This window comes from Mercurialis annua, linkage group LG5 (genome assembly GCF_937616625.2).
Source record: "Mercurialis annua linkage group LG5, ddMerAnnu1.2, whole genome shotgun sequence".
Lineage (NCBI taxonomy): Eukaryota > Viridiplantae > Streptophyta > Magnoliopsida > Malpighiales > Euphorbiaceae > Mercurialis > Mercurialis annua.
Genome location: NC_065574.1, coordinates 51,030,113 through 51,045,263, shown reverse-complemented (window position 1 = coordinate 51,045,263; position 15,151 = coordinate 51,030,113). Strand labels below are relative to the sequence as shown.

Genomic DNA, 15,151 nt, shown 5'->3' with positions numbered 1-15,151 from the left:
AAAATTAAATCAAACTAACAAATTTGATTAGGTTTGATATAAAATTACTAGTTAAATTTTAATATAAAACAAATCAAACTGAAAAATTGGCTTACCAATTGACCTATTTGATTTCAAAAAACTACACTTTCATATCTTTTTGATTCGGTTGAATTTAGAGGAAAAAAGATAATTTAACTCGATTTAATTAGATTCGAAAGGAATGCATCGTATAGCTGATTTGCAGAGCCATATAGTTGTTTTATAGTATAAAAAAAATAACCAAAAGAGAATAGTGATAAAAATACTTTAAAAGCGAAAAAAAATTATTTTTAAAATCAAAGTACAAAATTTACAAATAAAATTAAAGATGGAAAATTTCATATAAACTTATAAATTTACCACTATTTATCATGGAGAGAAGAAAACTTCTTTTAGAAACTTGGGCTTGGAATAAGAAGCCGAATTCTGTTTCAAATCTTCAAGTTCAAATGGAAATTTTGGGCCTGATCTCAATACCTGGAACAATGAGTCCATTAGGAACAATTACTTCATCATCTCTACTCTCTAGTACCCCTTCTTTTCCATTATCACTAAAAGGCTCCCCCAACTTAATTTCCGACCAACGCTTTAGGTCAGTTTGGATTGGACCTGGACATTTAATATTTATATTACGTTCAGTCAAATCTGAAATCCTATTTAATTCATATTTCATGTACGGATTTGAACTATAGGCCTGAAAATGTCCGACCGAAATAAGAAGAAATTGAACTCGTCTAAGATCTAAACCAAATTCAATTAGAATTGAGTTTATATGTAAAGAAGTCAAATTTGTGTTAAACTTGACCGACAAAATATAAGGTTTTAGTTTTTCATTTTGATGTTAAATACAAGGTTTTAGTTTTTTTTTATGTTAATTACAAGGTTTTAGTGTTTGAATTTGATGTTAATTACAAAGTTTTAGTTTTCGACCTTGTCACCCAATCCCATGTTAATACTCTATTCATTAGAAAAAAGCAACCATTTAAATTAAAAAAATAAATAAAGATGTATAGTATTACTAGCTTACATTCTTGCACGATCTCAATTTAATATTGGATCACAAAGTTTCTTTTCATCTGATTTTTTTCATTGAAAAATTATCATTTAATGCTTATTTTCATCACAGTAAAAACATATACAAAATTTTGAATGATTTACGGACGAGTCCTACGTTTCCGCGAGTTATTTTTATTTTTGAAAACGCTTTTGGAATTTCAAATTTTATATTTATAATCTAATATTATAAAAAATATCATTTCCCCGTCTCTTTTTTTGAGAAAATTTCCCCGTCTCATTTTAGTATTTCTGTTTTCGTGCAACACAGTATTTGCACTGAACATACATATTACAATACCAAGTTCAATAATGTAAAGCAGTGGAATTGAAGTTGCTCACTACAAATCAAATCCTCAAGGAAGAAAAACTAAACATAAAACACAAGAGATAATAAGATAATTATTAATTAGAACCTGAAATTATTGAACCACTTTAGGCCTGAGCTCAATCCCTTGAACAATAAGGCCAGCTTTAGCAGCATGCACTTCCATCACACTCATCTCTAGTTCACCATCTTCTCCATCTCGGTTCACATACTCTCCGATTTCAATCTCTAGCCACGAATCTTGTCTCCGCTTCGGACTCTCTAATCCCGCCACGCGATCACTTCCGCTTCTTCGCGATCGAACCCGCCTCCGCTCCTCATCAGGCACCAAACAAACTGTTCCTCTATGTTTTTCGCCGCCAACAATGCCGATTGAAACCAGTGTTGCATAGGAATCAAGCCCGTATGCACCTTCACGCAACCTGAATACCAGATAAGCTGCATAATTGGTTTCAGGGGAGAGTATGGAAGTGTCAATCTTGCCGCGAATTTCAAGCCACCACACAAATTCAAGCTCAGCCACCTCCGCGAACCTACGTATACATGCGGTTTTATGTACACATCAGTGAACTTGAATATATTCATTTGATAAAAAAAATAAGGCCATGGGAATGGAATTATAATGAAAACACAATTCGAAATTTAAAGAAGCTCATCTCATAGACATTTTTAAGACAATTATGTAGAATTTAATGTATTCATAAAAATAAAATATGCAAACAGCAAAAACAATTCCTCGCCTAATCCTTGTCTTCAAGGATCACACCATGGAGTATAATTTTGATCGAATCAACTCACAAGCTATTCAAAACTAATCTAAGAAATATATATATATATATGTAAATAAAAATCAAGTTGAGCTCGAGTTCCAACTACTTGAGTCAATAACTGATTCGAGTTTGAATATCAAGATATTCGGCTCTACTTTATTACTAAAATTTAATTTTCAAATATTTATACGAATAATTAAATCGGCCCGAGTCAAAATCGATTCTCATATATTACACCAAACTCGATCACTTAAAATAAATCACCAATCAAACAAGCATAAACAAATTAGAAGGCAAATAAGAAAAAATAAACCTGGAATCAGTAAAAATTTTCCATTGCCAATACTGAGGAGTACCGCCCCATGCTATCATCAGATCTGTTGGGTCCGGCAGTAGCTCAAGAGGGGGGGGGGGGGGGGGTGAATTGAGACTTTAAAATTTTTCTGCTAAAATATGATAAGCTACAGAGTTAGCTTAAGCAGATAGAGTTTTAGTCAAGCCAAGCTAATCAAATATGAGAGATTTGATAGCTTCCAAGAGATCAACTAAAGAGCCATAGAATAAGCTTAAGTTGATATGTTCAAGCAAGGATAAATTGTTCAAATATTGAGGATTTGACAGACAAGTAAGATCAACTTCTAAGCTATTAACTCAGCTTGAGTTGATGCAGATTAGTAAAGATAAGCTAATCAAATATGAATGATTTGTGAGCTTATCAATACAAGAGATAAAGCTAAGTAAACAGAAATCAGATTAGTTTGAGAAATGCCTATAAAAGTTCTTTAGAAAATCTCTTTTTAAAATCAGTTTATTGTGAAGCTAATTAAAACAGAAATGAAAGCATAAAGCTGAGACACCGGATTTTTATAGTGGTTCGGCAACCCTGCCTACATCCACTCCTTAGGGATCCCCATCCCTAAGTATTTCACTCTTCAATCTCTATTGCGGGCTAGAGATAAAGCCAATAAGAATACAACCCTAGTTCTACCCAGAAGCTAGTCTGTAACTTACACGCTGATTTGTTAGCTTCAGCAAACTATTTCCCTTTGAGATTACAAACCTAGTTCTACCCAGAAGCTAGTTTATAACTCACAAGTGATTACATATAAATTTGGTGGTAAAACTCTCACTCAAAACTAACCCTAGTTTCTTTGAGATGAATAACCAACTTATGAAGCACAATGGTGGTGGTGATGATTTTCTCTCTTGATGCTGCCACACTTGATAAATGGTTGATGGAGAGGTATATATAGTCTCCAAGAATCTTCTAGAATTAGGGCTGAGTCATGTGCCTTGATTCTTATCCATAAATGCAAGGTGTGCAATATGCCAAATGGAGGAGCCTCTTGCCAGCCGAGCTAATCAGATCAGGTTGAGAATATTCTGTTTGCTAGTGATCAGGCTGACAATAGTACACTGATGATTCTTGTTTGTTTGTGACTGCCAGGCTGTATGGTACACTGTCAAGGTCTGATCTTGTCTGCTGAGCTGATAAACCTCAAGCTAATTCCAAAAATGCCCTCCAACAATTTTGCTTGCATTTCAAGATAGAATAATCATGAACCTTCTAGAACATGGGTCTTGCAACACTTAAGTAAACAAGTTAGTGGGTTTTAGTTATCATCAAAATTAGGGCTTAGGATAAAGGCCTTTAGCCAACAAGATCTCTGGCAGCAATCATGTAACATTTTTTCCCACTCTGTTTCTCCAAAGAAAAGCTCTGCAACCAAACAAAACACGGTCAACAAAATTACTATAAAACAAGAAACGTTATTATAATTCATTGAGATCGGATTACTTACTTTCTTGGAATCGTCGATAAGAATTGGATTATGGCAGAGGTGAAAATAGAGCTGTTTCTTTGAAGATATTAGCGATGATGATGAAGAAGAAAAGGTTGAGGATCGGGAAATGATGGAGTGGTAATGGGAGGGCAGTAGTTTCTCCCAGAGATCATCGGAATCAGCTGCTGATCGGAATGTTTTAGAGACGACGGAGAATTTACAGGCATCAAGAGGGGTTGTGAATGATAAAATCTTGGCTATGCAACCCTCCGGCAACTCTTCCAAGTCAACTTCACTTGACTTTGTCTCCATCTTTTTTCGTTTTGGTTCTGTAATAAGTTCCGCCTTGGAAGTTTGATTATGAATTTAAAATGGTTGTGACGTGTTATGAGAAACTTAATAAATACTGTAATTTATTTCCTGTCGTGTGCAGTCGACTGCGTAGTGGGTCGTTCAGGTAATAAATTATTTGGATGAATCCGGTTTGTTAGATTATAATTTGATTAAGAAAAGTATTTATTGTTAATTAAAAGTTATTCATTGATATAATTTGCATAACTAGCACTTTTAATTTAATTATGATTTATGTAGCAATCCATGTCCACAATTGATAGTTTTATTTGGTGGTACAAAATTAAAATCGAGGTACTTTATAGCAGTGTTTTAAAACCCGGACCGGCAAGAGAACCGGTGGGGGCACCGGTTCAAGGTTCAACCGGTTCAACCGGTTAAACCACCGGTTGGACCGTTTAGATAATAAATAAATAACCAAATATGTATGTATAATAATATATTCAAAAAATGATGGGCATAAAAAGATAAAAAGTTTATTTTGGGCTCTTAATAAATATATGGGCTTTATAATCAATATTCTGTATAGGCCCTTCAAATTTTATATAATCAACCACTTTTCTATTAGGTTTATGTTCTATTTTACAACTTATTGCACTTGGCGGCGGCTAATTTTTCGCAAAACCTTTCTTTGGCAATGAATAATTGGAAACGTGAAGAATATAGATCCTTTTGTCTTTTTGTTATAATCTTCACTTCCCATTACATGATAAATCTGTTTGAGCCATCATCAACAATTGTAAAGCCATGGTTTTATTTTCATTTATCAATATGTCCATTTCTTTTGATTTTTCTTAACTGAAATATTTCTTTCAATTAAACTGATGTGAAACCGGTTTTAAAGGTCTAACCGGTTATCCGGTTATCCGGGTTTTAACGGATATTTCCGGTTCAAAGAGGTTGAACCGGAAATCCGGGTTTTAGCGGAAAATCGGACTGGACAGGCATCCGGTTCCCGGTCAAACCGGTTGAACCGGCCGGTCCGGTCCGGGTTTTAAATCATTGCTTTATAGATACAAAATTAAAACCGAGATATCAAATCGTTTAATTTTCAAATAAAGGGTATCAAACTGTGAATTATGACATACGTGAGGGGTTTTAGAGTAATTTCTTTTAATTAAATTAACTAGGACTTTTATCCAAAAAAAATTAACTAGGACTAACCTTACATGTAATGAAATTTAAACTATATTTTAAATTTTACTCTGAAATTTCTAATTCGTGAGAAATTTTAAGGGTTAGTTCCATAAAAAATCACGACCTTTATACGAAATTTCATTTTAAAAGTTGGCATTTAGAGGCACGACCTTTCATTTTATTTTAAATCTATCATCAAAATAAAATTCGGTGTATTTTTTCTAACGAAAAATTACTAATTCTACATCCTCTAGTCGAAAGATAATAATATTTGGTGTTGATTTATAATTTGGGTCTTTAATTAATTGTTTAATGAAACTTATAAAAAAAAATACTCTAATGAAATTTGTTTTGGGGGGAGAGTATGGAAGTGTCAATCTTGCCGCGAATTTCAAGCCACCACACGAATTCAAGCTCAGCCACCTCTATGAACCTCTATATATGCGGTTATGTGTACACATCAGAAAACTTGTATATATTCATTTAATCAAACATAAGGCCATGGGAATGAAATCCTAATGAAAAATCTGTTCGAAACCTCTTGTTCCTTAAATTCATGCTTAAAGCATAGAAAAGCCATTACTCACTTCCTCATCCTTTTTTCATACAAACAAAACAATGGCTGAATCTATTCTGCAGAACCTTGCTGACAGCGTTCTCGGAAAGTTGGCCTCTCTTGCACTTGAAGAATTTATCTTGGCATGGAGACTTGAAAGTGATCTTCAACAAATTTACAACTTCTTAAAGGCCATAACTGATGTGTATTACGACGAAAGGGTAAATAGTCATTTTGAGATGAAAGTGTGGGCATGTATCTCCGACCACTTTGATTTAGAAGAAGTTCTTAGAAAAATCAGCGAGGCTGCCACAGGTCAAAAATGTGCTGGATGGGGTATAGAAAAATTGCAAGCATTCTTGAGGGAGACTGTTAACAATAAAACATATTTGCTTATCTTAGATGATGTGTCCAATAAAGACCGACGAAAGTGGAATGAATTGCGAGCTTTATTGATGGGGGGTGCTAATGGAAGTAGAATTTTGGTCACGACAAGAGAAAATAGTGTTGCCTCGGTCATGGCTAGTGTTCCCCCTTACAATTTAAATGATCTTTCTCATAAAAATTGTATGTCTTTGTATTTCAAATGTGCATTTAAAAACGCGCGGGATGCAGAATACCATCCAAATCTTGTAAAAATGGGTGGAGAAATCGTAAGAAAATGCAAAGGAGTTTTTCTAGCAGTAGTAACACTAGGGAATTTGCTTTATTCCATTACGAGTGAGCATGAGTGGGAGATTGTAAGGAATAGTGAGATGTAGAAACTAGAGCAGAAGGAGGATGATATAATGCCCGCACTAAAAATAAGTTATGAATAGTTGCCGTCTTACTTGAAAAGATGCTTTGCGTACTGTTCATTTTTCCCAAAGGATTATGAATACGGTGACATTGAACTGATTCAATTTTGGATGGCACATGGTCTTCTTCAGTGTAAGAATGAGAATGAAGAGTTAGAAGATGTCGGATTGCGTTACTTCAAAGAGTTATCTTCTATATCCCCTTTTCAAGATTTTGAGCAATTGATTGGTGGAATTTGTTGTAAAATGCATAATTTGATGCATGATCTTGCGTTATCATTGACACAAAAAGAGTGCTCGATTGTAACATCTACAACCCAACAAATACCTACATTCTTAGGTCTATAAAAATTGGTAAAATTGCCATGGTGGCTTCTCAATAGTTCCACCAGCACTCTTCAAGTTTTAACTCTTGAACGCTCACCCAATATGAAAGAGATGCCTGTTTGCCTCTCTGGTCTTCAAGAAATAAGTATAGTTGATTGTAAACTACTTATAGAAGATTTTTCCTGGATTCCTAATGTCTCCAAAATTCGTATCAATGGCAAGGAGTTCATGTATTTTGACCATTTTCTTCATCTAACCTTGTTTGTTTTTAGATGTTTAGTCTTTTAATTTAATTGCACTGATAATCTTTGTTTCCAAGCAGCTACAACTCACATCCCGAAAACAAGTTTAATTTCTTCTATATTAAATAGTATTCGGTCACTGAATTAGTCCCGGTAAATTTAGTTTTAAGTCGAGTATAACCATATGGATAGTAAAGCTGTTCTTGCTGAATTTTAATGTTTCAGGATAATGCAACTCTGTATCATTAGTGATTTATTGAATCGATGATTGAGCCCTGTAATGTTTGAGACTTGTTGGTTTTGTCATTTTATTTGTTTTCTTAACGATATTGTTTTTGGAAATGGAAACGCTTCTAAAATTACAAAACTTAAAATTTATTACCAGTTCTTGTAAAAGATATTGTTTCGCTATATTTTGGATGCAAATCGCGCTCATTAATTCGTCATTACTTGTTTTTCACTATTTATATCTTTATTGTTTTTTGTTCTTTTAAGACTTGAAGGTATTAAGAATTTGGCATGAGAAGGAAGTATGTTGCTGGATCATTTCCTTGTTGTACTACTGAGCCAGCATAAAACATTTGAGTCGGTCGATCTCTGTAGAGTGCAGCAATTATACTCCCCAATATACTTCACATAAATGCCAAAATCAAAGGTGGGAGAAGCTACATTTCGCGTAACCGTTGCTTCAGAATCTGCAGAATCCTGTCAAAATGCCCCTGCTATACTTCTCTCTTTGTAGTAGCCAGCGTTGATTCTTTCCAGGATCGAATTCCGGAGTCCATCGAAATAGATAAAATAGAAAAGTACCGATTCGATGGGATTCATATGCCAAAGCTTTGACAACATCTTGTGAAGCATAAAGGGTTATCAGAACATGTCTATGGTAAAATGGGGTCCATTATTACCATTTATTAGCAATATTATCTGATGGCAAAATGGGGTTTGATGATGGAAGAGCAGGATTCCATTTGAATTCAAACCGATCAGCTCTAGTTCATGCTCTAACGAAAATTTAGTATTCGATATATTTATTATGGCGATAAAAAAACTACTAAAAAATACTCGACCTTTCATGTAATGGACACATTTAATTTTATAATAAATTTCAATATAAAACAGTCTCTAATTAAATTTATTACAAATTAGAAGTAAACCTCTTGCATGTTCCTAAAATTGTTAAATCAACAAGCAAAAAAGCCAATTTAGTTACTGAATATTTAACATTAGATTAAATAATCAAAATTATTCAGGATAACTACAAAACTATCCTAAAAAATCAATTAATTTACAAAAAATACGTACTTAGTTAAAACAATTCAATTTCACCTACAAATTTAATTTTTTTAACATAATTTACGTATTTTTTTACTATTTGTTTCGCATTACGTGCTACGCACGTGGTTCGTGATATGATTCGTCAATTCATGTATTAATTAAATTTATTACAATAATACCAATATTTTTAATTAACATTAAATCAATTAGAGTTTTTGTTAGAAATTAATACTTCAATTTCTTAAGTTATTAATCTTAAAATTAATTGACATTAATAATAGTTATTTAACATTAATCCTTATAATTGCACTAATGCATTTTATTTATAATCAGTGTTAAATTATTTAATTAGTTAGAGTCTTTGATAAAGAAATATTTTGTGAGTTAGATTAAAGTTATTATAGATAATAAGGTGTTTTATTTAAAATTAATTAGAGTTTTATTAGATTATAAAATATCTTATAAGGTGGATTAAATTTATTATAATAATCAATAACTGTATCGTTTTGTTTTATTCGTAATCAATATTATGAAATATTTCATAAGTCACGTCAATTTTTTATTAAATAATAATATATTTTATTTATAATTAATTTTAAATTATTTAAATCGCAAATGTTATAAGAGTCCTATTTAGGAGTGTCTTACTAAATAGGTTTATCTTTTCAGAGAGGAATATATTTCCAAGTAAGAAAGTGATTCCGTGAGATCTGATCTTCTAGATATTGTTCCATTTTCATGTAATCTGATCCTTCGACGATGCGCTTTAGACTTAATTCTTTTTTTACCGAATTTTACAGGATTCGGTTTTACTGGGAATTCAGGCGAATCCCTTTAAATACTCCTCAATCACGACGAAGTCACTAGAACTCGAGCGTCGTTATTTTTGGGCTTTCAGTTTAGGCGAGTCCCTGGATTCACTCGGATGAGTGGATCATTTACGACTCGGTTCATAGTACTTATGTTGAAATTCAGTTTCCATGGGTACTCATCAAAATTATGTCAAATTTGACATTTTGCAAATATAAGACCATAAATAAAAAAAAAACAAAATATTTTTTAATTTAACTTTATTAATTTACATGTAAATTTTTAAATATTATTTAGCAAAATCTTTCCAGATTTTATAAAAATCTATCTAACTTTTCAAAAATGTATATCTATCCTAATCTGATCAATTCGCTGAAAACCTAGTTAATTTTTTAAAATTGATTTAACTATTTTGAATATTTAAAAAAAATAAAAAGAAAAACAGTTGTAGATTAAGATGTCATGTGGATCGAATAAATTATAATTTCATATATTATGCCAACTTGGCATGCCACGTATACACAATTAAATTGATCTTGAAAAATTGAGTAGATTTCCAGCGAATTGATCAAAATGAGATAGATCTAACTTTTAAAATATTTAAATGTATTTTTTGAAAAGTCGAAAAAGTTTGGCCTTTTAGCACTATCTCACTTTTATAATATTATTAAAAAATTATTTATAAATGTAAATCTCTACCCATGCGCTCTAAATAGATCCGTTCACATATTCATTATTTGTTTTATCTATACCAATACGAAAATTTTATCGTATTTAACATTTCAGTAGTTTATCTATGTTTCCAAAAAGATTTCTAAAACTTCAAACTCTATGTTTAGTAAATATTATTTACCAACCTATTTCAAATGAGATAATCAGATTATTCAATAAATTTAGGCCTAATCTCAATGCCTTGAACAATAAGGCCAGTCTTAGGAGCATTCATTTCCAATAAACTCATCTCTAGTTCACCATCTTCTCCAATTCGATTCAAATACTCGCCGATTTCAATCTCCAGCCACAAATCTTGTCTCCGTTTCGGACACAGTAATCCGACACAGCTGCGACTCTGTCTCTGATCCACTTCCGGCATCAAACAAATCGATGCTTTATGTTTTTCGCCGCCAACAATACCAATCGAAACCTCGGTTGCATATGAATCAAGTCCAGCTGCATCTTCACGCAACCTGAATACTAGATATGTTACATAACTTGTTTCAGGGGACAGCATGGAAGTGTCAATCTTGCCGCAAATTTCAAGCCGCCAGACAAATCTAAGCTCAGCCACCTCCGGAAACCTGTATTAATTTATATATGGTTTTGTTTGCACATCAAGAAAATGTATATATTCATTTAATCCAAATTAAGGTCATGTTTGCTAGGTCATCGAAATGGAATCCGAATGAAAATACTTTTTTTTTTAAGTTGAAAGAAGTTCATCTTAAATTATTAGAAATAACGCTTGATAACTGAATTGTTACTTCATCCATCCTGGTAACGTGTGGATAATTAACGTACAATCATAGGGGCGAAGCAACCTCGACCAGATGAGAGGACTCTAAATCCAGCAAACAGAGCTCCTGGCTATGCCAAATCGATAATCAAGATACTATTGGATGAGATACAAACACATCTATCTTACAAAAATCCATGGTGACCGAGATACAAATATCGAGTTAGGAATTATCCGTTATCACCGCTATGATAACATGACTTACTCTCCGGCGTTCGCACCTAGATTCCGAGATACAAATACCGAGATATAACACGGGATCTACTTAATAGGGGAAATGGGACCACCAAACAAGGTCTATATAAGCCACATTATGGGGAAACTCTAAGGTATTTCTTTCTTTTCACTCAATGTAATTTTTTTTCTTTTCTCTCTTCTTTTACAAACTTAAAAAGTTGACTTGAAAATGTATTTCTGATGATGTTGAACGAAAAAAATTATTTTATTTGTTCTATTTTATAAATAATGAGGGTTTAATTGTGCCTAAAATTAAGTTAAATGCTTATGTATATTTTTATAAAAACTAGGAATGTTTGTTTGTACCTTTTACTTTCTTTTTTATGAATAAACTTATATTACTCTAAATTGGTTATCAATCTATTAGCAGTTTCATGATAAACCAAACAAACATGCCATAAACGAATTAAAAGGTAAATAAACCTGGAACCAATATGATATTTCCATTGCCAAAACAGATGAGTACCACCCCACGCTATCATCAGATCTCTTGCACCAATCATATAGCATTTCTTTCCACTCCGTTTCTCCAACCAAAAGCTCTACATACAACCAAACAAAATATAATTATATGTATAGATTAGAACAAGAAAAATAATTATTTCATTAAGATCAGATTACTTACTTTCTTGGAATCGTCGATAAGGATTGGATTATGGCAGAGGTGAAAATAGAGCTGTTTCTTTGAAGATATTAGCGATGATGATGAAGAAGAAAACGACGAGGATCGAGAAATAATTGAGTGGTAATCGGAGGGCAGTAATTTGTCCCAGAGATCATCGGAATCAGCTGCTGATCGGAATGTTTTAGAAACGACGGACAATTTACAGGCATCAAGAGGTGTGGTGAATGATAAAATATTGGCTATGCAACCCTCCGGCAACTCTTCCAAGTCAACTTCACTTGACTTCGTCTCCATATTTTTCTTTTGGTTTGTTTAACTCCGCCTTGGAATTCTGTTTATGGTGTTATGGCAAAACAAACAAATGGATGGAACCAAATTAAAATTTATAGTTTGATCTGTTTTCTAATTGGATAAAGCGAGTATCATTTGGTTCATACTTCTATTCTTTTTATTGATATAATCTTTCACTTTTATTTTCGTCACCTATTTTATCTTTCTATATATTTTTAGTATTAGTTAATTGAATTAAATAATTCAATTAATAATATTTTAATTTTAATTTAGTTCTTAAATTTATATTTGTCACCAATTTAATTAAAAATTAAAAATTTGTAAAATTCAGTGGTTTAATAAATTTAATTTATTTAATTTTTACTCTTTACTTTTAATTTCTTTTTAACTTTAATTTTTGGAATTTTTTTTACTTCATTTTTAGTTTTTGAAACAAACAATTAAAATTTATTTTTCTTTTTCAAAATTTTAAACATTAATAAATATTAAAAAAATAAATTGAAGCCGTTAACTCACTAAATTTCATAATAATATAATTTTTATTTAGACATATTAAAAATATAAATTAAACTGTTAAATTGAAATTTATTTATTTTTTTAATTTAGTTTTTTGATTTATTTGTTTAACACTTAAAATAGATGGAATGACTAAATTGTTGATGGAAATAAATCGTTTGATTCGCAAACATGAAGGAAGAAAGTGTGCATTGTGATATATTTGAAGGGTCTTATAGTAATTTATTTTAAAAAATATAAAAATCTAATTATTCCATTTTGATGTGATTTTTAGTCTGAAATTTCTAAAATCGAACCAAACATGACGTGTTTGAATTGGAAAATATGTTTATTTTTAAATAGACAATACCGTGTAAGAGGCCGGATCGTATTAATCAAATTAAGATGGGCTTACATACACGATCCTAATTTCCTGTAATCGAAATAGGGTTCCATTTGGGCCAGTTGTTATGGGCTCTAATCTGCACCAGTAAAGCTGGTCCATCTAGTTAATTGGGTCAACGTAAATTTCGGGTTATTTTGATTCATAATTTGTACAAGCAGGGCTTGGGCTGTAGTTAATAAGTGAAAAAGCCATTTCATTTCATCACAACCTTGGACTAGGAGAAACAAAAGAGGTTTTACCTCATTTTTGATCGTGTTTATCCCGGAATGGATATGTCACGTCATTTTTATAGTAAATTAATGGATATTTATAAAAAAAAATTATTTATTTTTTTATCATTAATTATCACAACATTACAAACGTTTCATTTGTTTATTATACGAATAACATGACCGTTGCGTTGTATGATTATTTCATTTTTAATATGTCCATTAATCCAGATATTTTTAATATGTCCATTCTTCTTTTTCTTAAGAAGAAAAAGACATCTTCAGGTACTATTGCTCCAATACAACATTTAGATGCTGTTGCAGTAACTTTTCGGAGATGGGAAGATTTAGTTGATTCAGATTCTTCAAAAGATCCATTAGATAATATAAATGTAAATATTGACAAATGTTTTGAAACAGATGGTTCTCAGTGTTTGTCAAATATGCAAGAAGAAGAGTATTGGAACACAATTCAAAGAAAAAATTTGGCGCATCAGAAAAAATTTAAGGTAAATCTTTCTAAAAGAATTTTAAAGGAATCAGTAAGACTAAATTTATGAAGATAATTTATGCATCCTCCGGCTCAAGTTTGTTTCTGATGCGGTTCGATCTTCTCGTCGAGCAAAGAAGCGTTTCTCGAAGATAACCTGGGGTTGGAATTTATTTAAACTTTAGTCTTTTTATCCCTTGTTGGATTGTTTAGTTTTGATTTTGTATTCAAACTTTTTATTTTTATTTGTAATAATATTTGGAGCAAGAAATGTGATTTCTTGACTCCAACCTTCACTTAAAAAAATCCAGATATTTAACTAATTATGTTTTAATTTTAGAGTTAATTATTAAAAAATATTTTTTTTATTTTTCCACTCAATTGTTTAAACATTCAACAATCGTTAATTTTAGCCTATTTTTCGATCTTCAGTTTCAATTGTAGCTAGGCTAATGTCATCGTATCATAAACGTGTCGTGTACCCATTTAAAAATAAATATATTTATCCAATCAAAACACGACTCGTTTAACTAATTGTGTCAAAGTTTCAAACTCAAATACAACATGTTTATTAGACGGGTTAGAATGTGCCGAACTGTCTAACCTATTTATTAAAAAAAGGTCATAATAGATCACGTGATTAACCTGTTTAACACGTCCATTTTTTGTTTGATGAATTGTTTAACATGTTTGTTAATAAATTGTTTAACACATTTTTTGTTAACTAAATGAGTATATAATTAAATAATTAATCACTAAAAACTTTTAATTTTATACGATAAACAACAATTCATAAATTATATTTGTTATATAAGTATAGTTGGTCACGTATATATAATAATTTAATTAATTAATATAGTTAATATTAGGCTTAAAATTGTTTTATACGGCTTATGCAAATTTAACATGATCAACCTGCTATTTAACCTGTCATAAAAATATTGATCCATAATGATTTGAACTTGTGTAAACTCAATCCTGACTTGCTTAACTTTGTGTCATGTTGTGCCGCGTTGTGTCATTTAAATGGATCGTGTCAAAAGTTGTCATTTCTAATTATAGCATTTATTATTGGAGTTAAAAAAATTCAAATATTTCTTCATATTTAGCTTTTTTGATGGTAAAATAAAATAAAGTGGAACAAAATGAATTTCAAATAATTGGAATTGCATTTTCCATAAGAGACTTGACACCTTCTAAAAACATATATGCATGGCTGATATAAAATAAGAATAGAAAGAAAATAATATTGAAGTGATAGACAAAACCAAAATATGAAGGGAAAAAAGAAGATCGGACAGCTATGAAGAGGAGACAATACACGATTCAGAATCCAGCACAAAAACAAAGCTATACCCATAGGCCGGTTAACTCGAGAAGCATGGCCGCTATACAAAAATATACCCTTATCTATATCCAAAAACGACAATG

The 15,151-nt window shown here is 31.5% G+C and overlaps 1 protein-coding gene across 4 annotated transcripts; it reads right to left on the bottom strand.

Annotated features, from left to right (window-relative positions):
* Window positions 1-409: 409 nt before the first annotated feature.
* Window positions 410-12,240, bottom strand: LOC126682966 (F-box protein At2g02240-like). Of its 4 annotated transcripts, XM_050378764.2 has the most exons (5): window positions 3,975-4,327; window positions 3,840-3,892; window positions 2,486-2,551; window positions 1,491-1,935; window positions 410-630 (listed from the first exon to the last, which is right to left on the bottom strand). In XM_050378764.2, the coding sequence occupies exons 1-4, from the start codon at window positions 4,266-4,268 to the stop codon at window positions 1,497-1,499; spliced, it is 852 nt and encodes a 283-aa protein (XP_050234721.1). In that variant the 5' UTR covers window positions 4,269-4,327; the 3' UTR covers window positions 410-630; window positions 1,491-1,496. The 4 variants fall into 4 exon arrangements, with proteins under 4 accessions (XP_050234721.1, XP_050234720.1, XP_050234719.1 ...); XM_050378763.2 differs by lacking the exons at window positions 410-630; window positions 3,975-4,327 and adding an exon at window positions 11,830-12,197 and having other exon boundaries at window positions 1,380-1,935; XM_050378762.2 differs by lacking the exon at window positions 410-630 and having other exon boundaries at window positions 1,380-1,935.
* Window positions 12,241-15,151: the final 2,911 nt, after the last annotated feature.